The sequence below is a fragment of the Procambarus clarkii genome, chromosome 13 (assembly GCF_040958095.1).
Source record: "Procambarus clarkii isolate CNS0578487 chromosome 13, FALCON_Pclarkii_2.0, whole genome shotgun sequence".
In the NCBI taxonomy this organism is placed as follows: domain Eukaryota; kingdom Metazoa; phylum Arthropoda; class Malacostraca; order Decapoda; family Cambaridae; genus Procambarus; species Procambarus clarkii.
The window spans coordinates 15,131,930-15,159,237 of NC_091162.1; the positions used below are offsets into that span (position 1 = coordinate 15,131,930).

General features: G+C 36.5%; 1 protein-coding gene across 5 annotated transcripts; it reads right to left on the minus strand.

Annotated features, from left to right (window-relative positions):
• Positions 1 to 750: 750 nt before the first annotated feature.
• LOC123757121 (RUN domain-containing protein 1) lies at positions 751 to 26,688 on the minus strand. Of its 5 annotated transcripts, none has more exons than XM_045740516.2 (14): positions 26,566 to 26,688; positions 20,470 to 21,079; positions 18,094 to 18,217; positions 16,760 to 16,903; positions 15,380 to 15,536; positions 14,960 to 15,054; positions 14,242 to 14,332; positions 12,185 to 12,345; positions 11,719 to 11,852; positions 10,420 to 10,615; positions 8,487 to 8,645; positions 8,084 to 8,229; positions 7,816 to 7,910; positions 751 to 7,601 (listed from the first exon to the last, which is right to left on the minus strand). In XM_045740516.2, exons 2-14 carry the CDS (start codon positions 21,075 to 21,077, stop codon positions 7,495 to 7,497), a joined length of 2,217 nt encoding a protein of 738 aa, XP_045596472.1. In that variant the 5' UTR covers positions 21,078 to 21,079; positions 26,566 to 26,688; the 3' UTR covers positions 751 to 7,494. The 5 variants fall into 5 exon arrangements, with proteins under 5 accessions (XP_045596472.1, XP_045596474.1, XP_045596476.1 ...); XM_045740518.2 differs by lacking the exon at positions 26,566 to 26,688 and adding an exon at positions 26,431 to 26,540; XM_045740520.2 differs by lacking the exon at positions 26,566 to 26,688 and adding an exon at positions 26,509 to 26,538.
• Between the last annotated feature and the right edge of the window lie 620 nt (positions 26,689 to 27,308).

Here is a 27,308-nt window from a genome sequence, read left to right on the forward strand (position 1 = left end):
CTTTCTAATCATATGGTAATGCAAGTTTAACGTTGGTTGCATCTTATTTCTTTAGCAGAATATTCAATAGTTTCTGTACATCATTCAGGATGCCATTATGAGAGCAGAAATACAAGACAGGTGGATAAATAGTCTAATTGCCCCCCAGTGACTAAGGAACAGTGGGAATGGCAAAATTTCCAATTCTGAAAATTAGAACATTCTACAAGGTGCGAGACCATTATCGAGACAATGCAGTTCTGACAAAGTGCAGGCTTCTATTCCATCAACTGCCCATGTGTTAATCATGTGATTAATGGAATAGAATGCAAGCATTTTTTTCATAGATTTAAATGCCAGCTTGCATGTTGGTAATTATTAAAAGAAAGGATCAAGCCAGACTTGGACATTTAGCACAGTGTTGTGGGATATTCAAAACATCCTAAATATCACTCAGGATGTCTATACTAGAGCAAAAAGATGTCAGGCTATGTAGGCAAATATCCTGGCCATTGATTCAATGTGATTATTATATAAATGACTGGACTGTAAGACACTATTGTTCAAAAAGTGATTTTGGCCAAGGTACCCATAAACTTGGGTTAGCAAGTTCTAAACTAGTAAACATTGTTAATTTTGCTCAAAATATATCATTAACACTATACCCATCTATGTAAGTTCCATCACATTTTTGTAATGGCTTTAAATTAATACTGTATTAATTACAGTACATAATTATTGTTGTAGTAGGGATATTAAATAAAGTTGTCATCTCTTGCAGTAAATATATATTTAACATGAAACCAATACTGTAGCAATAAATATATTTACAGAGGTTAAAACCCAAAGGTAGGTGCAAAGGAGGGATTAGTCTGTTCAAAATTAAATCTCTTAAGGGCAACTTTAAAGGCATGCTAGCACTGTACATAATACTATGTTTACCGATATATCACTATACTGTATTCGACAACACACTAATGCCTTGATTATATATAACTTTACATCATTTGTAGAAACATCATGCATTTTATGGTAGCTGTGCAAGTTTGCCAAGGAAAATAGAGACTGTACAGACATGGAAAGATTCCATACTCTGAAGATTAATTGATACCAACATGCAGTTTACTTGGACGAGGTATACTTGAATATGTAGGTGAAGGTATTTACATATATCGCATGCAGTTAGTTCAATGGGTAGGTCATATACTTACCATGCAGTGTACTTTTGGAGTAGATTAATAATGACACACACGTCATTCAGATTATATGACTGATTAAATGATGACCAGTGAGGAATCCAACATGAAATATACTTGAGATCTTGAATGGAGGTAGTCTGACATGCAGTACTTCTGAATAAATTAATGACTTCTCACAAGTATAATTAGGTGATAAGACATGTGTTATATGTTGTATATTTATGTGGCAAGACAATATATTCCAGTGTGTGATGATGACTAGTATATCTTGCAGAGAGCATAGTTGATACAATAAGTGGATAGAAAGAGCTAAATTTTTAATAAACAAATTTTCAATAACACTTTCTTGAGGTATAATATATCCTTCACAAATAACATTCAACTTTATGCATCACTGAATTATCCCAATCTAGGAATAATAATAAGACACTTTTGTAAAGGAAAGACTGGTCTACTCTTGGTATTAGATGCTATGTACAGTGTATCACTTTTTATGAGCTATACATCTAAAGTTTAATAACAAATCACTTCATGGCTTTTTGGAAATTGCTGCACTATAAATTGTAAAAGGCGGTAGCATTTACCCGTTCTGCAAAAGAACCGAAGCGTAATCTTAAACACAAATGTATTTGCTACATCTTCAAATGCAGAAAAGCATTTTCTTGTCAATCTTTTTATAAATGTCCTGTGTACCAGGTATCTATTTTCCTAATCTACTAATGAATTATTAGGTTGCAACAGTGACCTTGTTACTTCTCCTTATGTCACATTCCTCACCTGATAACTTGATAACCAAGTGATACATATATGAATCAATTCATTTGGGGAACTAGTCCTGTATATCTGCAGACTGGATGCCAAGATGCACTTATGGGTTTTCTTTATGCGACTTATGAACTTAATAAGCCTTAAAAATATGTTGGTTGTCTGCAATACCTTCACAATAAAATTGATGAGAATTACCATCATCACTATGCACTTATCAAAGTTCATCAATACCCTTTATCCTACACATCACACACAACTTCCATCTCTCTCTCACACCTATTTTCTTGATTGTATTATAGTACCTATATAGTTGTCATTTAAAAATAAAATATTTATAGAAAAAATTAGCTATATAATAAATAAACGACTCAAAACAAGTATATACAAGTACCTATACAGACAATAAATGTTAGAAACAATGTAATACCCAGTAAACTTTCATCGGAGTACTAAGTAACACTTAATTTTATAGGTCTTTTAGATTTATATCAGAGGACCATAATTCTTTATATGTGTACACACAATTACCATAACGTGTTTGGTATACAAGGTCTAAACTTGAACTGCATATTGCAAACATTAAGATGCTTATTGATAATTGCATACAAAGGAAATTCACATTCAGAACAGGATAGCCGACTGAAAACCTCCTTGGCATATTATAATGAATATCTGTACAGGCTCTGTCATCAAATGCAAGTATTTGCTCAAAATGTTTACAAAGAACTACAGTAGTTAACTTACCTAAACAGGTATTCTCAAAATTGTTACATTGTATCCATTAGACACCCAACTCCCCACACATGAAAATAAAGTCAGTTACCACAATTTAAATTGCCATATTCCAGGGCTGATGATGAATTCTTATGATGAGCAATTTCACAAAATTCAGCAACTATGAATGTTTAAGTTGCTCATCACGTATGTAAGCATGGTATTGTGGTATGATTTGTTTAGGAATATTTTTAACAGGCTATATGCAATCAGATTTAAAATTTGTAGAAATAAAACCTCTCACGATTTGTCATATCTGGGAATAAAATTAAGTGTAAAACGGTAAAAATATTTTCACCGTTTTAATACAAACGACAGACCTTAAATGTAACCCGTCGGCCGACTCCACGTAAATGAGATGAATGATAAAGTGATATCACAGCTTTTGTCAAACTATTACAACACAAAGGCAGACAATATCCTGATGCATAATTAACCCTGCACTATTATTTTTTTTTTTTTTACTATTTTATAACTAGGGATCAGGTCAGGAGTCCAGCACTAAAACCAAGTGGTTATTCAGCACTTATGATGTAGTTTTAAATACAATAATATTGCTTTAACTACATTAATGCAAAGTATTTTATTATCTAAATAATATATATATTATATATTAAATATATATAATATATATATTTATTTATTTATTTATAAAATAAAACTATCAATGTTGGCAGATAGAAATGTATTACGTGTGATGTTAACCCAACGCATAAAAAAACAATGTTATTGAGAGTGGAAATTCAGACCACTTTTAAAGTGGTGTGGAGTACAGTATAACCAATAAAAAATATTACTGCAGTTTTCTCAAACATCAGAACTGATATGTTTGTTTGAAAGATGAATCTCTATAACCTACAAACATTAATTTTTAAGTAATTAAAATCTGTTAACTATGATTTCACTAAATCCAATACACGATGTTGTCAGCAGCATGTATTAATGTGGCAACATTTATTCATACAAACAATGCTATATTCACAGAAATATCTTCATGCTCTTATGATTGTATATCCCACATAGTATTACATATCAATATTTGACATTCAATCCCACTATTGTTAGTTTTTCAGGGTTGGGGAGTAAACTACAAGTCAAATATTTAGATACGAGAGCAGACTATTAAATGATGGCGCTATGTATTTCAAGAATAAAGTGCCTTCCAGTAATAACATTTTACAAATGGAGTACTAAAATAATTTAGTCTTCAGCTTTTCTTTACTGTCCAGGAATTTCTCTGTGTAGTGATCAGTACACATACTTATTTTCTTGTATTAATATCTTGTAGAATATCAGATTCAATAATAATAATAATAATAATACTGAAGGAGACCAAGACCTTCTCTTACCTCTACGTTGTGCTCCCTGGGTCACACTAACGCTGGAGGCAGCAATGCATACCCTGCCAACACACACAACGTAACTGTCCCTATTTTCTGCTGATTACATCTTGTAATAAAGTCGATACATCTTTTTTATGATGTATTAGAACTTTGTTACAACTTGCTATATTGCTTGTTACAACTGGTTAGGTGTTAAAACTTGTTCAAACATTGTAGTAACATCGTAGTTTCGTCGTGTGTTGGGTGGGTACACTCCCTTTTCCAAATATAAATACACAGACAAATAAATAAAGATAACACATACACACAAGGTGAATATTGGTGAATAACCTAAATGGTTCAAGTTCTTGGGCCCCAAACCCAATTTCCCCAAGTAAGAAATACTATCGGAATGGCAAATTAACCAGAGCCGGCATATTTTATAAACACGGTACATTACTTTTATTAAGATTTCTGAAACAAATTACTATTCATAGCCTAGTAAGTATTTACAGATTCACAGCCATTTAAAACAAATTCAGAGATTCCTAAAATACATCACAATTTACTTTAATAAAATTAAAATTGTTAATTATTTCCCTACAAAAGGTTAATATTCATTTAATTATTGACTAGTTTAAGCAACCTCATGCACCTAATCAATTTTAGTCCTAAAGGTAAATTAAGAACAAAAATTGTCACTTAGAAAAGTAGCATTTGCTAATTTTACAAGATAACTTGCAATCAGAATGCCAGTTTTACAAGGTAACTTGCAATCAGAATGCCAGTTTTACAAGGTAACTTGCAATCAGAATGCAAGTTTTACAAGGTAACTTGCAATCAAATACGAACTATAGCGGCAGCATAACTGATGCTTGATGAATCAAAAACTTCTAAATGGAAGATTTTCTCTGGCAACCCTTTCCACCAAACAAGAAATGTTTTTAATTTACATTTTATAACTGAAGCATCAGTTAAAACATGCCAGTATTTTATGTAATGTGCTAATATGCATTTAATGAAAAACCTGTTACTGGTCCCTCTAGGCCAATAACTCGCCGAACACATGAGACTATTTCAAGGTCTAATGAGAGAAGGAAGCAGAATCCTACTGTACTGTCTTATACATGTGGGGAAGCTCAATACAATACCACGTATCGAGGAAAAAAAAAATGCAGAGGGTCACAAAAAATCTCAAACACTGACAAATGTTTGGTATTACATATTAAATCCCAAATACAATTCAAAACTATTTTAAATAACCGAAATACCACATTGCATCTTCCATCTCCCTCCACCAGATGGCAGTGCTGTCAATCAGTCATAGCCACATCCCGCGACTCATTCTTGAGCCAGAGAAAACCCCTAGAAAACATAAATGGGGAAAACTGCACAAAAAGACTCATTTCATTATAGAGCAAGTAGTACTGTACTTAACAGTATTTTTAGAGTGAACCCTTCTCAGTAACTCCACAGAGCTTCCAACCCAGAGCACTTTAAATTGTTGAGAAATTCAGAGATTGTCAAAATACAATTTACTAAACATGAAACCATCACAACAATGGCATCTGGTGTTCAGCTACCGCATCTACCACCAAACTCATTCAAAGGCTCGGAACAGAAATGGTGAAGTAGGCTGAAGTTCTCATTCCTCAAGGGTGCACTTGTGATGCATTCTAAACACTTTTTTTGTCAAGTTTTTATCTTCCATTTATACTACCGTCTTTTTTACTACAGTAGTACTTAAAGATTTTTTTTAATAAACTGAATGCATTTAAAAAATTAGACAAAACAAATATTTACTTCAATAACATAACTTTGGCTTTTAATTTCCATTGTCTGGGACATTTGTTAAAATGGCTTCAGAACCATACTTGTGGTAATATTCCAATTACAATTTAGCAGTAACACTATACGTGATAAAAAATGATTTCCAACAGTGCACAGAGAACACAACCGCTTCTATAAGAATGGAGATATAACTTGCATATATTTATAAGCATTCATAATTAACAATCTACCTCTGAATGAGTACTGGTTAAAGAAAACACACTCAAAAATAAAGTTAAATAATAATGACCTTTGAAAGTCAGACTAGATGATTTATATTTTCATTTCAGTGAATCCAACCATTTGCCATGAATACGTGATACTGGCATAGTGCTTAACTTAATAGTCATTCATCACACAACAGTATCTGTAGTATGGTAAACTTTTCACAAAATCTACAGCATCTAGAGAGTAACTAGACTTGCTTGCTGGCATACTCTACATTACAAGTGCTGGAAATTTTTACATACCAACATTTTCAGGTTTTCCTTGGAAATACAGTACTGTGTTCACACTTGAACACTTGTTTAGATGGTCAATACATTTTGTGGATCTTAAGTTTGGAAGAATTCAATTGTATAGTCTGTTATAATTAACACTATTGTTATATCCGATTACTCATACTAACTTTAATGGCTGCCTGTAACAATGCAGATATTTAATTTTATATTCAGGATGAACTATGCCCCCTTCTTCCAAGTTTAAGTATAAATATGTATGCCTGCCTTCATGCTAGACTCCTTTAATGTACTGTGAATAATTTTCTACTGCAGGATATTTGGTTCAGTAAAATCTTTAATGAAATTTTAAATAATAATAAATGTAAATGGGGCACTATAATTAAAGGAAGAGAATCCTAATATCTTCCAGTTGGGTTATTTATGCTGTTGTACCCTGACCAATGTTTTCAAAGCTATATTTACCACAATCATGACTTCATTGTTTCATTTTGTAAGAGAAGAACTTTGGAGGTGAAAAGTTTGTAATTAATAACTGCAGATACTGACCTACATCCCAGCACAACAGTGAGCAAAAAGTGGACTGCCATGTGAAGGTCTGCTCTTATGGTAACAATTTACCCTTTTGGAAAGGGCCATGCTCAAAAACAGTTGGACAACACATAATGGCCACTATCTTAATAATAAAAGGCAACCGTTTTGATGGGAAATTGTTGGGTCAAATGTTTTGGGCATTATTGGCTGGATAACTGACAAAGAATTTTTTTTTTTTACAAATAGTCATGGCAGAAGTATTAAGAAATAATTCAAAATAATATACCATTGTATAAATGTATAAAAAGGAAATCCTATCTTTTTTTAGATAAAAAGGTTAATGTCTTAAAAAATACTAGTAATTATCTTTAGTAATTTATTTTTTATTCTTGTGCTCTAGCTAAAGCAGCAGCAAGTGTGATCATTTATTAACTACTATACGTGATGGTTACCAAAACTTTGCTTTAATAACACTAAAAACTATTTTCTTGGATTTTTTTTTATAAAGCACAATGCAAATGTGCACAAGTAGACAACTTAAATCCTTACCATAGGAAGACCATACTCTGAATTTTGTGAAATTCGACTCCACAAGTTGTTTTCCCCGTTTTCTGACTGTTTACGACTTGATCAGAATGCATCTTTAATGTTTTGAAATGGTCGAACTGCTAAGTCAATCGGTAGATTATAATTGTATTTATTTAACCTCTCCAATGATCGAAAGGCATCTTCAAAACCTGGAAAAAAAAAGGTGGTGGTTAAAGTATATGTTCCAATGCGCATTTACAGTACAGTGTATTCAAATGTACACCACAATATTCTTACAAAATAAAATTTGAATTTTGAATATGAACATGTCTTGGATCTTTATAAAAATATGTACCAAAGTTCAAAGAATGTCTTAGCTTTGTGATCAAGACAGGACTAAAGAGAACAGAATGTCACGTGTACCTGTTTTGCCGACATAACTCCAAGACTGGTAATAGTTTTCTGTCAACGTTTGAGTCCGAAAAATGAGACGCAACCAGATTATCAACTTCTTCTGACTGATGATGAAGCAAAAGGGAGACAATTTAATCATAATCTCTCTTTTTCTGCACAGTACAATATTCATTTTCTTCACATAATTGGAAGGGTGCCACTAACTGAATATCATCTCAATTATATTTAGTAATAGCATTCCGTTCATAATTTCTAAGATACAGTAAATGGTACTTACTTAAGAGCAGCACACACAAAGGCCTTAAAATGTGAGTCATAGCTCCTCTTTAGTGGTGTATGTGAAGAAATTATACTTCCGATGACCCCTAAAAGACTCTGTTTGTTAGTCATGGCCGACCCACCAGTAATCTCCAAGTTGAAACTCTGCAAAAAGTTCATAAAATAATGCCACAAACCCTTTTTTTATAAGCAATTATCCCCCCCTTTAATATTAAAATATTTCATTTCTTCCACACGAGCATCTCTAAATTTAAACTCTTACTCTATACAAAAAAAAAAAATCCATGTTCCACAACTTGAAATCCATCCCATTTGTTCGGTATTATGTCCAGTAAAGTACGGTATTCTATACACTATTGTGGATAGAACTGTGGATACTACGGTAAGATAAATTAACTTACTTGACTAAGCCTTCTAGCTGGCGTTCGATTATACTGGTCTCCCTTTTTAAATTGGTAATATTTGAGAATGAGGTCCCATGCATGCATGAGCTTGGCAGCTTTCTGTGATTGTTGTGGGAAACATGAGAGAAAAGGAACCAAACTCTTGCTCTGTCCAACCTGTGCAAAAATAAAATTGTATCAACTCTTTTTTTTTTACTTGTGATATTATTACAAACGACAAATGAAATTAATTAGATCTCGTAATAAAAAGTTATGATCAAAATCATGAGTTAATGTTATGAGCTTTATAATATGCAACGTATGTTTATGTTGGATAAAGACACAGCAATATATTAATGGACTTATACATCAGATATAACAATACATTACAGGAGTTAACAATTATTTACAAAATGTTACATTTTAACTCATTTTGGATTATCATGCATAATGGAACTTCGCAGGTATTCTGCACTTCATTATGTATTTGTGGCTGCAAATTGGCAGAAGTGTTTAGTTGTAATGTCCATATACTAATTATACAAACAAATGGGAAAATAAAGCTAATATCATGAAATACCCAGTAGCAGTAGACTGGCTCCTAATTAGAAACCGAGTATGCCTCAAGGTCAAAGGGAGCAGCCAGGCAGCTGGATCAAGACTCGTAATTACCTAATGCGCTCCATAAAGTGTATTACACGAAGCAGATGGATCTGTGCAGAAATGCAGTATGGAGCATACAGTCTCTCCAAAATACAGAAAACAAATATAAACATGGTTGGTCAGCACATGGATGTGGCCTACAAGGTTTACTGTATGACAAAACCCATGCAAACTTTTGTCAGGCACATTGTCTAACTCATTGGCGAATTTTTTTATATCTCGTATATATGGGTCCTGTAATACAGTGGTCTACGTTCTCAACTCACAATTGGTGATTCCCGGGTTCAGTCCTTGGGCAAGTCAGAAATTGTTAGGCAGGTTTCTTTTCACCTCTCTGTTCACCTAGCAGTGAATAGGTACCTGGAAGTAAGGCAACTGATGCATCCTGGGGAAGGTCAGTAGCTGGCCTAGGGAATGGGGGAAGGGCCTTGATATGAGCCCGAGTACAGGTCTCCTGTTACCAGAGAGGGGAATTGTGTAACTACACTAGATAAGGTATCTAGCTGCAGCTGGGGGTCTCTCTCCCCTATCTTCCCCCTCTCACCTGTCTTCTTCCCCTTCCCCCCCCTGACATCCATCCTCTTCCTCCTCCCCATTGCTTTCAGAACTTAATACTTAATATTACAAAACATTGAAAAACAGCTTAAAAACTCAACAAAAAACACACGTGATTTTATTTCAGACCATGAAAAATCACAGGATAATAGTGGTGGGGGATGGGGGGGACATTCAAGATATCAATACTTCTTAAAGCATGCCACCTGGGCCAACCCCCAACTGGCCTTTGATACTCGAAACATGGGGGGGGGGGGGGATTATGCATTTGGGAAACTTAGGCTAGGCTAGCCCCAAGTGTATAGCCTCCTACTTCAGACATATATCCCATTTTATATAGTACATATCTATATACATCATCACTGCAAACTTCAACCACTTCCCAACAATACAGTACGTAATAAAGTGCAGAATGTAATAAAAAAAAAGTGTACACAACACGTGTAAAATGATAACCGAAAGGTCACCAATAAGAATTCAAAGGAGATCCAATATGGAACAGCCCAGGTGAGGCCCACATTGTGCATCAATTACACTATAGATTGTTTTGTTTTCAGTGCTATAGATGTTGTACAAATGTAAATTTACATTAATTTAGAAGTGATGAACAAGGTACATCAGAAGCCTACTATATTATGAGCAATGTTTTATCAGAAGAAATTGAAGAATTTAAACAGGATTTAGTTGAAAATAAAATGCAAGCTCATTACTTGTACCGTGAATTTCAGCTTACAGGCATTAGTCCATGTTGTATGAGATCTCTCAGGGCAGGAGCAAGGTGCTTGCGGACAGCCACGGTTAGTTCTTCATTACCAGACATAATGGGCATCTCCTCAGAGTCACTAGTGTAGTCACTATCAGCAGGAGTTTCTGGGCCTAATAACTCCAGCACATTGTTGATTGCAACTTCTAGTGATGCTCTTAAATCTCTACAGAGAGATGAAATCATTAGACAAATACTGTACTTCATCTTATTTTAGTATTACAACCAATGCTTCTAGCATGTGCTGTGGCAAAAAATAGTTCACCTATACAAGAGATCAGCATCAAGAAGGATTTATCATATAACATGGAAAATTAATTAAAATACAGGAAAGCTTAAATATCTAACCCATTTTTTACAAGGAAAACTATTAGCTGGCCTTTCTGTTATCCTCCCAAAAAATCAAGTGTTAAACATAATGAAATACCCCTTTATGGTTGGCCCCTCAGTACTTCCCTGTAACTTAAGCAACGATACTGCAAAGCCTAAAGGTTGTATCATGCCTCCGAGCTTACCCATATTAACCAGAACCTGATTTACTCAAGGTGAAAGGCAAATAGGGATCAGATTGCCCCAAATTCCTATGAAAACTGGGCAGTAAGTCCATGTGCAACAAAACAAATCACTGTTGAAATTAAATTATATGAGGAAGTACAAATTAATGAAACTGGGTGCTGAGAACAGGAGGCTGGACACAAGGTACCAAATGTGGGATGAAACTAGTCATGAATCAGGAGGATAAAAAAAAAACTGGGGGTCGAGATCACACTGAACCTGGAATATGCGGCACCAGTGTGGAGTCCTTATCTTATCAAACACATAAAGTAGGATTTAGTCCTGAGGTGGGTTACCAGATTAGACCCAGAAATGAGAGCATGATTTACAAGAAAAGAATAATTGAATTAAACCACACGTCACTGGAAGACTAAAAGGTTATGTACATTATTTGGGAGGGATGATACACAGACAACAACAGATATATTTGGGGGGAGAAGAAAGTAAAAAATAAGTTCCAGAGCAGTGAACAAATGTTATGTACTAAAAACTAAAGTACCTGTACAGTAATGGAGACTCCATGCACAATTTCAGAGGAACATCAGTTAATTCAAAGTCAAGAGGCAAGACCAAAGAGTTGCAGCTCAATCCCTGCAGGCATAATTAGGCAAGTACATCATTTTAGAGAAGTCACTTTTTCAAAGTACTTGTACTCCATTACCAAGTTTTTGCAAACCATCAGCAATAAGGATACTTCAAGGAGATCAAACTCACCCATAATGATTTCCCCGTGGTGTTTTTTTCAGGGTGTTCTTTTGAAACCTGCCTCTGGTTGTCCCACACCCGAATGACAACATGCTCATCAGTGTTGCGGCTTGTTTCATGATATTTTCCGTTTCCTTCAGTAGCTAAAAACCATCAAGAACTCTATTACACAAGGAACAAACAATTGCCGATCAACACCTATCAATGCCCTTGTTGACTTAAAGAAAAATGTCTCCAACTTATCATTATAAACAGGGATAGATAATGCATCAGAGATATAACATCAGTGCTGGAAATAAGTGCAGTATTGAAGCCTTTAATGTGATGGACATTAAGAAAATTACCCTTATTTAAATTAAAAGTGATTATGAAGGGCCTTATTCAGTTGCTGAACTAACAGAAGAAGAGGTTAACAAGAACTAGTCTGGTCATTGAATAATTGCAGTATAATAGAGTACTTCAAGAAATAACAAACCTGCTCTTTATCTGTTCCTGGTCTTCGATTCTTATTTCTCTGAGTTCCGGCCTTGCCCCACTTGCTGCCCGACTCCTGTGGTCTACCATCACCAGGTGGCCGCGGCTCTTTGCAATGACAAGGTGCCTTGGGTCCTTTTACCTTGGTAACTGTTCCTTCACCTATAAACAAGACAGACAAGGGTTAATTTTAAGCTCCTCCTTTAAACATTTCCAAGAAATCAAGTGTGAATACAAGGAAAAGATGTAAAGGAATGTCATATTTGGGAATACTGGAATAATCAACTCTTTTTGTCTTCATTTATACTGGCTTCCTTGTTTCAGACACATTAAACTTTCTGGGGACTTCATTTCTCATCTTAAAAGTCCAGATTTTAGGAATATATTTTATCAGGCTAATTTCATAAATAAAAATCTACTCATTCATCATTATAGGAAAGTTTAATAAAGAAAGGGCAAGGTGTTTAAAAATTTCATCCACACTTGCACCATATCTCTCACACGAAGGAGAACTGGCACCACAACACACAAGCAGGTCACCTACACCACCACCTCAGCGCCTATTGTGGAGGCTGGGTGCAGTGCTCCTTATTCAAAAGCTGCTGCCACCTAGCATTGTTTCAAACCACTATTCTTGTTTCTTCATGCTCTTATGTGACACTTTTTAAAAGAAAGAAAATGAGAGAATCTGCCGCATATCCTGCACTTCACACAGTTTGGAGTGATGATGTACCATTACTGCGAGACTTGACTAGTTAGTACCCATATCTAATGACTTTGAATAGTGCTACTAATCCAGGAGTGAGCACTTTCTAGCTCACTGACTAGCCAGGGTGGTGTAAACTATTATTCATCAACACAACTCTAGTTCCAGCATCAACCTTGTTCCTTTGTACATGCTACCACTAAGAGCAGTACAGCACACCTCTTCATTCAAGACTTGTATTTGTTGTAGTTGAGTGCATATATAGCATGGATGCGTCATGTGGAGTGGGCGTAACTCAGCAACCAACTCGTTATCACTTTCCAATTGTTATTGAGGCCAATAGTAAATTATTTACATGAACAATGATACACAGTATAAAGAAAGAACGAAAAAAAACAAAATAAGAATGAAAATCACATCTGAACTCCATGATTAGCCATTGAGTGAGTGGTGAGAAAATTAAGTAAGTATGGATTATATACAGTATATATATATATAATTTTTTTGTCCACTTTACATGCATGAGTAACCAAGTTCCATACTAGACTTTCAATCATTGTTATTCCTTACATTGAGTTCATATTTTGTTTGTATAGTACGTTTCTTTTGAAGCCCCTTTGATTTGTGTGGGGGTGAACATCGGACCATCCAGAATTGCTATAAAATATTGCCGATCCTCATTTTGGTCCTTCCTGGAAAAAGGACCAACTTTCCTGGTCATGGTAGGGAGCCGGTCGGCCGAGCGGACAGCACGCTGGACTTGTGATCCTGGGGTCCTGGGTTCGATCCCAGGTGCCGGCGAGAAACAATGGGCAGAGTTTCTTTCACCTTATGCCCCTGTTACCTAGCAGTAAAATAGGTACCTGGGTGTTAGTCAGCTGTCACGGGCTGCTTCCTGTGGGTGGAGGCCTGGTCGAGGACCGGGCCGCGGGACACTAAAAAAAAAAAGCCCCAAAATCATCTCAAGATGGTTCTCATAATAGACCGAGTTCCACAAATTCGGTCCTGCCCACCTTTGCAAATAACTAGAACAGGTGCCTATTTACAAGTTGTCATTTAAAGAGACATTCAAATAATATACTACCATACATAAAATATAACCAATGAGCATTTACAGGGATATTATACAACATTTTCAGAAACAAAAATGATTAGTCACTATTAGTTATTCTGTTGCGAGTGTTGTCAAACACATAACGGGAAAATGTAGAGTGCTACACGAAGAAACATTTCATTAAAAGTGCACACAACAGCTTAAATTACACTCGACACTGAACAACAGGGAGAAGAAGACTTTCACAGTTACATTCTTTTGATGGTTGTGGCATTTGATGAATAACTAGGGGACTCACCTTGCAGGAACTCGATAAACCTTTCCAGGTCTATAATCTGCGTCTGGAGCTGAGCTACCAACTGCTCCTTCATCTTGAGGGGATTCACCAGCTGCACGCAAAACACCAAAATTTCCACGGGTTACAAGGCCAGGCAATGGTTAGTCCACATTAGTCCAGGGATGCAACAGTATGGATGTGTATCCAAGAGTAGCATGAAGAAAAGGAAATATTTTGTTATGATACAAAAAGAATTAACCCACACCAATATTTGAGAAGAAAAAGGTATTCAGTGATGGAAAACTAAGTACACTACACATACATATGGCCTGGTGTATATCCTGTACTACAAAGTATGGTGCACTTTATATAAATACAATACAGGCTGCATACAGGAGACTACCCATGCAAACAAGATACAAAGTTTTATATTAAGTAGTCTACACATGAAAACCTCTTTACTTTATCCCTTACAAGCACATGCAATTCCCAGCTTTTATTGAAATTGCTATTATGTTTCCTGTACATTAATTCCAGTAAGCAAGTAACAATTACAGGTACTTCAATAGAGGATTAGTGCTACGTTTATACTGAAACTGCTACTTAGTAGAAGGAAATTGTATGTGTCGAAGTGTTTAAGAATACAGTACAGTGTTTAGATATTGTTGTATATGCATGGCCAATATTTCTATACAGCTTCGCAAAATGCCCAAGTTAATGAAGTTAATAATTAACTTGCCTCTCTGATAGCATGATCCACTTTGACACGAAGATCATCCACAGTCAACTTGTCAAGTTCATCCACATTCAAATTGAGTTTCCCTTTTAGTTGTTCTGGAAGGTAATAAATTAAGCAAGCACTTTTTAAGATATGAAGATACACTCCTGAATGCTTTACCCATTTTCTAAGAACATCCCAGATTAGCAAGCACAATATAATTTCCAAATATTTCAAACAGTTGATACGTACAGGCTCAATCAGTTCCTCTTCTCTAATAGACCTCCAGATTACTATTCCATACTATATCAAATACTAAGAAGAAACTATAATTTCTGGTTAAAAAATTATTCCTGCGTAACTATTTTTTGCAATTTAAATTCACGATAAATGGTGTACAGTATATTGAAAGTATAGGCACTTTATCAATTTTTTTCTCACCTATAATGACCCGCTGTTTTTCCATAACCTTGGCTTGTGGGGGTCCACCTTCTCCCGTTTGGTATACATAGTTTTCGAGATCTTCCAACTGCTGCTTTAGCTGCTCAATTAGTTCCTTCTGTCGTGTTATCCCAATGCTGTCCACTCCTCCATCACTCTAGGCATAGATAACAATGATGCTTCTGTCATTATAAATTGCAACAACAAAGGCAGTTCTGGATTTTTTTTTACATAGAAATACAGTACAACATTTAATTCCAACACAACTATGCTATTCATATTAACTTAGAAAGTTAAACAAAGATCCTGTCTTTCTACTACAATATCAGCTTTCTATTACCAATAGTGTGTGCATCATTTTGCCATTTCACATACAATATTCTGCAATTTCACATACAATTCTGAAACCTTTGCTAATACACCCTATTTTAGTTGCAAACAGAGCAGCATATATGCCTCTGGTATGGCCATAATTACAGTGATCCTCAAATTAGTTACAGTACTGTATTTGCAATATAGAGGTACTGTAACAGTACAGTGCTAGATATTATAACATTTAAATGACTATGGATTAATTTCAACCATGTTTACAAGACATGCCGAGCATCTCTTTGGAACCGAGTACAATATTTACATTATACAGCATTGACCAAATTATAATCATGGCTTTACAGTACTGTACCTTAAAATGCATCTATAAAATGTTTCTCAGTATAAACCATACAAGCGAGATTATTTTAATCAAAACACAGGCACTTGTTTATTACCTTTCCCATCATTTTAATTTTTTTTAAGTAAAACATGATAGACTTTTTTTTTAAAGTTTGTTCAAGTTTTTCTTTTTGCCTCAGGATATCATCCTAGAATCAAGTAAATAACCGTTATTTACATTCTAATTTATAGTACCGTAATATCTTTGAATAAGATAACATTTTATTAATTTCATTTATTAACCTTTGGAAATCATTAACAAAATAGTTACTGGAATTGAATGATATGAACTATATAAAGGTTGAAAATATAAAAGCTTACCAACCTGGAAGACAATGGGCAAAGGGAAGATTTTGTTACTCCAGCACTAGCCATAACCAGAGAACACACCTAACACTAGCAAAAAATGACCTGTAGGTGAGCTATTAGAAAACATTTCTTAAATCAAGTTGTTGATGGCATGAACGCTCTGTAAAATAAAGCGGTGCGTGAATAAATACACAAAAGCAAGTACTGTATGGTACTGTACACTCAATGGGCAAGGGAAGACAACACCCAATCAGCTTTAGCTCTGTCCTGTAAATGAAAAGTATATTGATCAAATAGGTAATCACACTAAAAATTATACACACATACACAAAAGGTACATCAAATTAAGAGTAAACTTACATGTTCACTGACTGTAGACTTCTTACATACAGACAGATCCCGCAAATCAGGAATACCTCTGTTAGCAAACTCTTCCAGCTGGAGAAGAAGGATCTCCTTCTCTTCCGGTGAAGCATCTACAATTTGCTTCAACCGAAATTGAACCTGTGGGCGAGTAATTAAGACATGTGAATAAGAGAATACCCGTTTTAAAAAACCCACGTCCATGTTACCAAAATTAACATTTCTTATTTGTGTTCGCTACAGTTCATGTTGCCACTCCTGGGCCCCACCGCTTAAACCCATAAACCTCGACAACCCAACAATAAAAATCATCCCAGAACTGTCGAGTCTCATACCTGGAAAGGTCGAGGGGGGCCTCGGGATTATGGAGGTGCACCTCCAAAATCTGGATTATATCATTTCAAACTCAATCTGAATTTTTGCATGAACCCTGGAGTTTCATAACATTTGCCCATTTTTGTGGAAATTATCATCAAATTTTATATATTTTTCATATAGGATGTGATACAACAAATGTTAATTTGTATTTAGACAAATGTATGCCTATAAATAATAGCCATGTATGCCTATAAATAATGAATAGTGAAGTCTTTAGTGCCCGAGAATAATGCTATTATCTCTGCTACATACTAGCTATTCACCCCAGACTATAGTGCTGCATACATTTTTGGTAAAGCAAGCAGAAACAGCCAAATCCTTATTCTTAGAAGGTTAGAACAATCCTGAGAATTGCTGCAAAAGGGGTCCTCAAATTTAAGAGGACTGAACTATGAGAAAACACAAAAGGAAATTAAGCCCTCACCACACAGGCAAAAGAGAAGGGTATAAGGTGACATGATCATGACCAAGACTCTTAAAAGGATTAGCAATGTGAACAAACAAAATGCTCTTCACGAACAGGGCAGGACGAGAGGACATGGGTAGAAACTTGAAACTTAAAGAAGTCGTAAGGATATAAGAAAACACTTCAGTGTAAAAGTATTGAACAAGTGGAACAATCCAAGACGAGGTAGTCGAGGCCAATTCCCTACGTAGTTCTAAGATGAGGTATAATAATAAAGAGGGCCAAGGGTCATTGATATTGATGATCAGTGATAAAGGTAGGGCTGAGTAAACATTGCCAAAAGCTTCCTTCCAACCGATCTAAATTTTTTGGGGGGATGGCCAAAGTAAATGCCTGACAAATACTCTCAAGCTAGTGGCACTTGCAAATGTGGCTATCTTGAGACATAATAACTAAAATTATACAAATAAAATATATTGTGACATCCTATTGAAAATGCAGAATTTGAAGTGACTAAGTTCCAAGTCACCTGGAGAGCATAGCCTACCTGTGCAAAGTGGGATGTAAGAGCCATCAGAGAATTGTTGAGTTGTTCTTGTTCTTCTTCCAGCTGCTGCAGCCGCTCCTCCTCCCCACTCCCTCCACACCCCCTTCCATAATGGCCTCGCTGCCTGGAAATCTTCTATTGTAAAATGGGAAAGAGCACGTGCATTTGCATGCCAAATGCAATAGCAGTACTGCATGGGTAAAATTTTGTAATCAATTATTGTATATAGCACTGTACAGTTATAAAATTATCTGCTACTAATACCATGGAGGTGTGCTACTGTTTGATAGAACTGTATCTGTAATTGTAAACATTTTATATAAAAACATACAATTGGTATACAGAACTGGACAAAATCAAGTGTTGACAGTACGTAATGACAAACAATCTTTCGTGGAGGGCCCTCGTAGCTTCCCTGAGTTAAGTACTCTTTAATTTATGCCATGCCTAAGGGGAAACACCAGACCTCCAAGATCTGCCTTAATGTACCACAAGCCAATACCAAACTCTGGCTTGCTTTATGATGCAAAGGTAGTTTGGGAAATCAAATGTACCCAAAACTGAGGAAAACCCACCTGAAAACCCAGGTGCAAAAAACAAGCCACTGCTCGAGTGAAATTAAAGATTTGAAGGTAGGAATACAACCCTTACAACAATTGTTTCCTCATTGTTAGGGAAAGAAAGTCTGTTCTGTACTTAGGATTATAGAGGTACCCTGTGGCCAATGATAACTTCTCCAGGATGCAACCCACAGCAATTTTTTAACCACCAAGTAACATTTTACTGCTAGATTAACAGCAGTATCAAGTTAAAGGAAACTTGTCCAAACCATCTAGGTCCTGCTCGGGACCTTCGGTTGAGAGTTGACAACATAGACCACTGTGCTACCAATCCTGTTGTGCCTGACCATAAACATATGGCAGCCCAGGTCACCAAAAGCTCAAGCAAGCCAACTCCTTCAATCACTTGTTGCCTGAAATGAAATGCTCCACCGCTCCTCAGGTAAGAAAAGAACAGATTAGGGACAAGAAGCAACTGAGGGTCTCACCCGAGAAGGTCGTTTCATTGTAGTCAAAGCTTGATTTCTGACAGACCCCCTTCCCCTCTTCAATAGCTCCCATATGCTAATTTATAATGGCACCACAGTAGAATAGGCCTGCAATTCTGAAACAGAAAAGCTGCCTAGGCTGGCCCATGCCAAAAGTGTAATTCAAATGTGGCAAGAAAAAAGATATACTGCAGTTAGTGACAAAGGCCATCTCCAAGGAGACCACCCAAAACAAGCCCCAAACTCAAAGAAGCTAACCAAGTTGCCAGGAATGCAGAGCAAAGGGCCATAGCATGCTGAAGTCACTGGAAACCAATAGATAGGAAAACCTGGTGTACGGACCCAAAATCCACAATTTACAGCTCTGGGAATAGAGGAAACCACAGCAATGTGGCCCAGGAATGAATAACCATGAAAACAGATTAGCACACAGTCTGAGGACAACTGGGCCAAACAGCTCAGGGAAATCCAGACACAAACTTTTTACAGACCCAAACCCACTTTCATACGGGCCAGCAGTAGCCAATCAGGGTAGGTAGAGGCCTGCATCAGCAGGCAAAAAGAGGGTGGCCACTCCAAAACTATAGAGTCAGATACAGAAAAGACAGGGAAGGCTGTGATAACCCACCTGAGAACTTAAAGTGAGAAAACCACAGGGGATGATGAAAACCAGCTAGCCACTGTCATGCAGACAGTGTGAGGAAAGAATTTCAGTCGAGAAAATTACAAAAGGCAGCTATGGACAAGAAAAATCACTAACTGCCCTCAGTGAAGTTGCAAAGTACAAAGAGCCAGGCAAGTGTGGTTACAACACAAGCACACGGCTAACTGCTTAACTCATCACCAAGCCTCACACTGGAAAAGTTGTCTCATGTGCCACACAGAAGCCAGGAGACTTTTGATAATTCAGCTCAGAGCAGGAATCCAAAACCCCTCAAAGCCGACAACCAAGTAAGAGAATTCTAGGCCACGGAGTGAAATTTAAAGCTCGAGCACACACACACAAGGTGACATAGAACACAATTGTGAAGGACAAAGAAAACAAACAAGGCAACTAGCAACAGTAACTAGCGAGATGGAGCCCTTGGGTAAATTCAAGTAACTCTGGTTATTTTTGGGCACCTATCTTTCTTCAAGCAGTCGCTTGTTTTGTTGCACTTGTACTTTCTGGTGTGTTTATTCTTGGTTTAGGGTGCATCTCCAAGCTCCCCTTTAATAAAGGGTGGATCCGAGAAACCTGGTACATTTTCCCAAGGCTTGGCTGGACCAGCATTTAGCTCACAGAGCGCCTGAGGGGGCCCTCTCCCAGAAAGATTAACTAGACGTACCAACTAAGTTCTGAATATGAATACAGGGACTGATTATCTTCATCGTCATTGGGAGCCCCAAGGGGAGGCCATCGTTCACCTGTTGGTCGACCATCCGAGTCTAGTTCATCGTCACAATTTGCAATATCTCCTGCACCACAGCTTCTTGTATACTCCGTGTCATCATCATTAGAAACCTTATTCATATCTGTATTGAAGCTGCCAAATTCACAATACCTACTTCTTTCAAATTCACTACTGCTGTTAACTTTATCTGGGAAAATATCTCTGTAATCCTGTTTGATGATTGGAATACCATGTATATAGCCATTTTTCATACATTTTTCATAATCTTCCAGTTCCCTTTCTACATCATTTGCTGCCAAATTACTTTCATCAACACAGATTTCCTTTAAAACTCTTGCCAAATCAATTTCCTTCTTGATTTCACATTGCTCTAGCATGACGTTATCTCTATTTTCCAGATCACAACACTTATCCATTTTATCAAAATTTGCAAACAAGTGCGTGTTCTTGTCATCGATGTCAGAAATCGCTGCACCTGCGATGCCATCCAAACCTTTAGTTTGTGTCTTGATCAAGTCCAATGCTTGCTCATCTGCTGCCATTTCTGAAAAATTTAGTTATTTTAACAAATGCATAGCTGTACTGTACATTCAAGTCAGATCATTATACACAGGCTTTAATTTTAAAATATTTCTGGTATTTATGTTGAATGACGTTAAAAACAAAACCGTTACATTTAAATGAAACGAAAAAGTACCCCATTTAGTTAATATAATTACAGTACAGGTATGTATATGAAACCCACAAATTTAAAGCTTTTAAAGGCAGAGGGATTTACAAGAACTGCTATCAGACAGCTCTCACACAATTAAAAAAAAAAAATCAAATTCAAATGTTTATTCAGGTAAAATACATACATACAAGAGGTTAAACAAAAATTGATAGATTTATTGATAGAGCTAGTACATACAATGCCTAAAGCTACTATTACGCAAAGCGTTTCAGGCAGGAAAAACATTTAAGACTAAAACTTAATACTATATACAACCCTCTTCAATAATACCAGCAACATATCTAAAGAACTCTTACCAATACAACCCTTCAATACTGTCCAACTCCACACTTCCTACAGTCACCATGCTTCAGTTATATTGTATATCATCCCTTTTCCTTTCCCAAGTTGTGAACCTTAGTTGTTTTCTCCCAAGTCTTATATTACACTGCTGAATCTAATTTTCACCATTCCTGAATATCCATTGTCTAACAAAATGCATTATAGTACATTATTTTGTACTATAATGTACTATAAGAGGGGGAAGGAGGATAGACAATGGATAGAACTCTATCCATTGTTCTTCTGTCTTCGTGCACTCGAAAGAAATTCATCTTAAACACCAAATATCACAACACAGGTAAATACTCAGGAAAAAAAAAAATCAGAAAATAAATGTTTTATATTTTTATGTATCGAGAAATACTGCTAGTATTAGAATTATTCGCACCATCAATGAAAGAGTTTCTCGATTATTAAAATTATCTGATAAAGGTGAAGAATCACTACCAGCCTCCTCTTATCACCCAATCTAAAGTGTGGTGGTCATCATTTAAGATGAAGTACTTCTCTTTCATTTATTTTACATTCACTTTTAGTAAAAACCGGTTTAAAAAGACATTAATGATTAAACTATTATACAGCATCTAAAAGAACTTTATTTTCACAAATTTCCACCATATAACCACCTGGTTAAACAATACTGTAGTGTAATGCACTGTGCCTCTACTGATTTAGTCAAACAAAATGGTCCCTTTATTTCATGACATTTTATGTAACTGAATGGCAACAAAAAATGCACAGTAATATGATAAGTTTTGTTGTGTCAAGTTAAATATTTTATTAAGAATGTAATCTGTCAGCGAGACTTTGTTATGCTGAAGAGCAGACCCCAGACCAGCAGGCTTAACATCTCTGATACACACTTGGCTGAACATCTGCAGTTGACCCCATAGTTGCCTATAAATTAATAGGCCCCATAAGAGGGCTGTCACATAAAAAACTTTCAGATTTACACAAAAAAGGCCTAGACAAGCCTATCTACCTTTTAAAAGTTGATGGGGCAAGCATCAGGTCACCCATACTTGACCATTTGAGATATTAGGTGCACACATGTGAAGCAATTCAAGATGTGCAATATGTATATTCATGGATTACAGTAAGGGTGTCGAGCAATTTCTGGGATTGGAGGGTATTACTGTTCCGAGTGCTGACTTACGACGAGTACTTGCCTAATTGTTCCCAGTCTGCCAACATGCTACTTGCGTAGTCAGGTTGTGAGGTGTTGGGAGTAGAGCCTGTCTTACAATGATGCTGCCACCTGGAAGGGTGTGTGGATACTAGTCTGTTTTGGCCGATACACTTCATTATGCTACTTTTGACAATCACATAACTTATTACATCACTAGGAGTCTGAAGGTAGGAATACAATCTTTACAACAATGATTTCCCATTGTTGTAAAGATTGTTTGTAATTACCACAGGCTCAAAAACCATTCCATCTGAACATTGCTTATCCTGACCAATTGGATTACAACACTAAATGTGCTTGGTAGTCACCACATTCCTAACAAGAGCACTTAGTCTTTGTAGAGACTTTATTATCATGCCTAAATGTTTGATGATGATAATCACACCATACACTGTCAAGCATATCATCCATTTCCCCTTTGAATCCTTAACATCACATACTAAACACAGAAGTATAGTACAGTGGATCACTACACTGTATCTAATGGAACATTACCACAATGCAGTTCAAATACTGTTCAATAACCCATAAAATATTGTTTAAAAAACACCTGAATTTTTTTTTTGTTAAATACTATAGTTCTACTGAATAAAAACAATAAAAATATCACAGGATGCAGATAATGCAGCTAATTTGTAACTTGTGAACTAACTAGTTCTGGTCACTAAACTATCAGCCCCTCTCATCTGGTAACCATAACTAACCCCCAAGGTCAAAAGTTTTGCTAAATATATACTTAACACGCATGGTGACTGCAATATTCATTGGTAACTTGTTTTACACAGTATTTTTTCATAAATTTTGGTAACATGTTAAAAAATGTAAATTATATAAAATTCACTTATTAGCCTATAGTTATATGAAAGAGTGTCTACAACCAACACACAGTGTACTGGATAAGAACAAACCAAAGATACAATACACCGGCAAATGTAGGACACACTAAGGAACACCTGTTACAGAACACCTGCCAAATGCTACATTTTCAGATCCAGAATTTATAGGCCTCACAAGGGTTGCATTTTAACATGGAAGGAGAGGGGAGGGGGAGGGGGGATTACAGTGCCAGTACCTGTAACAAAATCTGAAGATTATCTTGGTACTGTAGTAGGGGATCTATTTTGCAATGTGAGCACAAAAATAGAGATCTATACACAGTGTCTGTATACTTCAAAGATCTGAATCAACCTATTGTTAAGATAGACAAATGGAAATAAAATAGGAAGGCTAAGTAGATATGAAGATGCAAACACAGGACAAGGAAAATAAAGTGAAAAAGGAAAATGGGTGAGGAAGAAGAAAAGCACATCATAGAGGAAACCGAGTGAAAAGGTGAAACAGGTTACAGAAATGAGTAAGAAAATTAAAAAAGGAAATACTGTAATAATAAAGCAAAAATTAAGGGATTGTAGTTATTCAGGAAGATTAAAAGGCAAAGCAAAGCATAGGTGAAAGAGTATGTGAACTTTGTATGAACATGTGTAATGACTATTTTCTGAAATCTTAAGAGAATTTCCATTGGTTTAAAAAAAATTATGTTATGTAGAATATCCGATTCATACTTTTTTTTAAACCAAACTCATTTCCCCTAAAAGATCTATGCTAAAGGCATCACAAAAATTTAAAATGTTACAGAATCTCTCTCTGTTCACACGTGCACGCATATACGTATACACTATAGTATACAAAACACACACACCAATGAACAACCCTTCCTTCACCAGATAAATAAAATGGCTATAAAGTAGCACAGAAATCCAAACTTGTAATCATCTTATAAATAACAACTAAACTGTTAAAAGGTATTATACTGATAAGGCAAAAATCTTGGTATGTCACTAATGGGCACCCCCATGTAAACAGATTGGAGCCTAACGAGAGCGCTTGTTAGCTAGACGAAACGGCTTCACAGTGGTCTAGATGATGCACCTGACTAAAGAGATGAATTTTTCTGAATCCATAATGTACAGGTGTGTATATTTACACAAATGTGTATACACATGTTGAATACATGTGCAAAATTGTACCCCATGTGTGCACAAAAGTGTTTAAGTGTAAATAAAACACATGCATGCTTGGATACACATTTTTGTGGATGTAATTGTGTACATTTGTATGTATGCATACATTAATGTTTGTGTGTATTCAACTACTGTACTAGTAATATTGTGACAATAATAATATTGAAGTACCTATTGGGCTACTTTTAATAGCCTTGTCAGACCCAAGCTAATAGCTTCTGAGCTGATAAGATTATACAAAGATGTGGTGCAAAAACAACAAGGTCACTGGGGGCCATATAGGCCAAAATACTGAACATTTAAAAAAAATATATATATATATATATCTTTCCCTGAACTAAATTACTGTTCTGGATCTTTATTATTGTTGTTGTACAGGGGGCACAGGGATCATACTAAATGTTTTTTTAATAATTCTTCTTTAAGGATGGGGAGGAGGAGGTGGTGGTAAGGAAGAAAGAAGTAGGGGGGGAGAAGGGGAGGGAGGCATGGGAGGGGGGTAAAGAGTATTTTTATTTAGCATTTATTCTGTATTCCCATTTTAAAATTATATATATAGTATGTACAGTAAGGAAGAGTGACTTTATTGCTCATTTTAGATAAATAACTCCATCCACCTTCATACACTTCTACTCTTACAGCCTATGTCAAACATTTCACCTTTGATTCAGGGATTACAAAGCCGGGCAGGGCTGCAAGAGGAAGCGCCGGGTGGACAAGCACAGTCCCAGACCAGACCTCGGGGCAGCAGAAAGCAACAGGATTTAGAAAATTCAGTACCGTATTAAAACAACAAATACAGTACCAGAGAAGCACTAGCATGGCCCAAGTAGAGGGAAGACAGTTACCCAAAGAGATAAAAAACTCCCGAAACCTACACCAGGATAAAAGAAAAAAAAAAGGCACACCAAAAAGATGGCACAGGCAGACCCAGCCGATCCTCCCAATCCAGGTGCGGCAAGCCAATCGGCGTAAATAGGTAGCACAGTAAAACTATCACACACTAATTAACCAAAGGTCAGTTGGGCTCATGACCCAGAATTGTCACAGCCTCCCAACCAGCAACAACAACAACCTGTCACACACACATCACATTACCGCGATGCATCGGGGAAAAAAATCAAGTGCTCGAGAGTACCCAGAGTACTGGATCAGATCCTCCTCATGTCTCCAACAACCAGTCCCTGCCCTGCCCTTAGTACAGCTGGCTTCGTTTATATCTTACAATCAGGGACTCGGGCTTACAATCCCAGATGGGACACAAGTGGTTAGGAACGTTTCCTGTCACCAAACGGCTCTGTTCACCTGGCAGTAAATAGATACCCAGGAGCTAAGCAACAGTTGTATAGTTGCATGCTGTGGGGAAGATCAGTAATTCGACCTTGCTGGGGACCACGGTATAAGTCCCTAAAGTACATATTTACACAGGCTTCCTGTCCCCCGACACAAATGATTCATTACAGTATGGTGGGTGGCTGGAGCCACACTTCCCCAGTCACCCACACCTCGAGCCACACTAAACACAGGGCCACACCCACCACCACGGTGCCAACGGTACTATCAGCGACACCACTTGGCTCCGTCGGTGGCACTTCACACTGATAACCAAGTCACACCTGCTTGTAACTGACCCCGATAACAACACACAGTGAATGTAGCGTCAGGTGGGCTCTCAACACCTCTAACACTATCAGAACCAACGTTCTTACAAAAAGAGTAAGCCTCAATGTAGCTTCGAACCAAAGTTAGCCCCCATATAACCTTACTGGAGTGGAAATCAGGAGAATAAATAAGAAGCAGCCGCGTCACAGCGTAATCCCGCCTACACACTGAGTTGTCATCTATTATCCGGACTCAGCCACTCAGGTCGTCTGCTAGACTGCGTTTGAATCCTTCAACCAACGACTTCCCTCGTATTAAAATTCCCTATTTCTCATCTAAGGACTTGATGTAAGTCTAGTGTCATTTACATATTTCTTTGATTAATTAAATACTTAAGGATGCTTATAATATTTTGATTATTCTTGCTCATATATTTAAAGTTCTTCTAACCGTGCAAGCATTCCAACAGCATTGACGTCACACCGTTCATGGTTGTAGGAAAAAGAAACTTGTCCGGTTAATCGCATCAAATTTCGAATATTTGTGTTTATTTTTATCATTTACTCAATTCATTTACCAATTACAAATAAAATAAAACCATGTGTATGCAAATAAAATTAAGGAAATAATCATCATTGTTATACATCACTGTCAAATTTATGTATAGGGTAAAAGGAAAAAATAGTAATTACAAAAAATGTGTTCTGACATCTGGAATTAGGATGACTGGAGTGACACTGTAACCTTTCTGCCATTTCGCCATAGAACGGGAATGGAGGGCAAAATCAACTAAATTAACCGAAAGTGCGATTCCCATGCCGTCCTTAGACGAAGTCCATACCATCCAGCGGTCGACCCCACAGACGCATTCATAATATTTACCTTGTTCATTCAAAACAGGAATTTT

Bases quoted from the DNA above. Each gene is read 5' to 3' on its own strand.
- LOC123757121 (XM_045740516.2), bottom strand. From the start codon at position 21,077: ATGGCAGCAGATGAGCAAGCATTGGACTTGATCAAGACACAAACTAAA. The intron at 15,537-16,759 runs GTAAGTTTACTC...ATCTATGCCTAG, and splicing joins AGTCTACAGTCAGTGAACAT to AGTGATGGAGGAGTGGACAG. The intron at 7,602-7,815 runs GTACACGTGACA...TTTTTTTTCCAG, and splicing joins GAGTTATGTCGGCAAAACAG to GTTTTGAAGATGCCTTTCGA.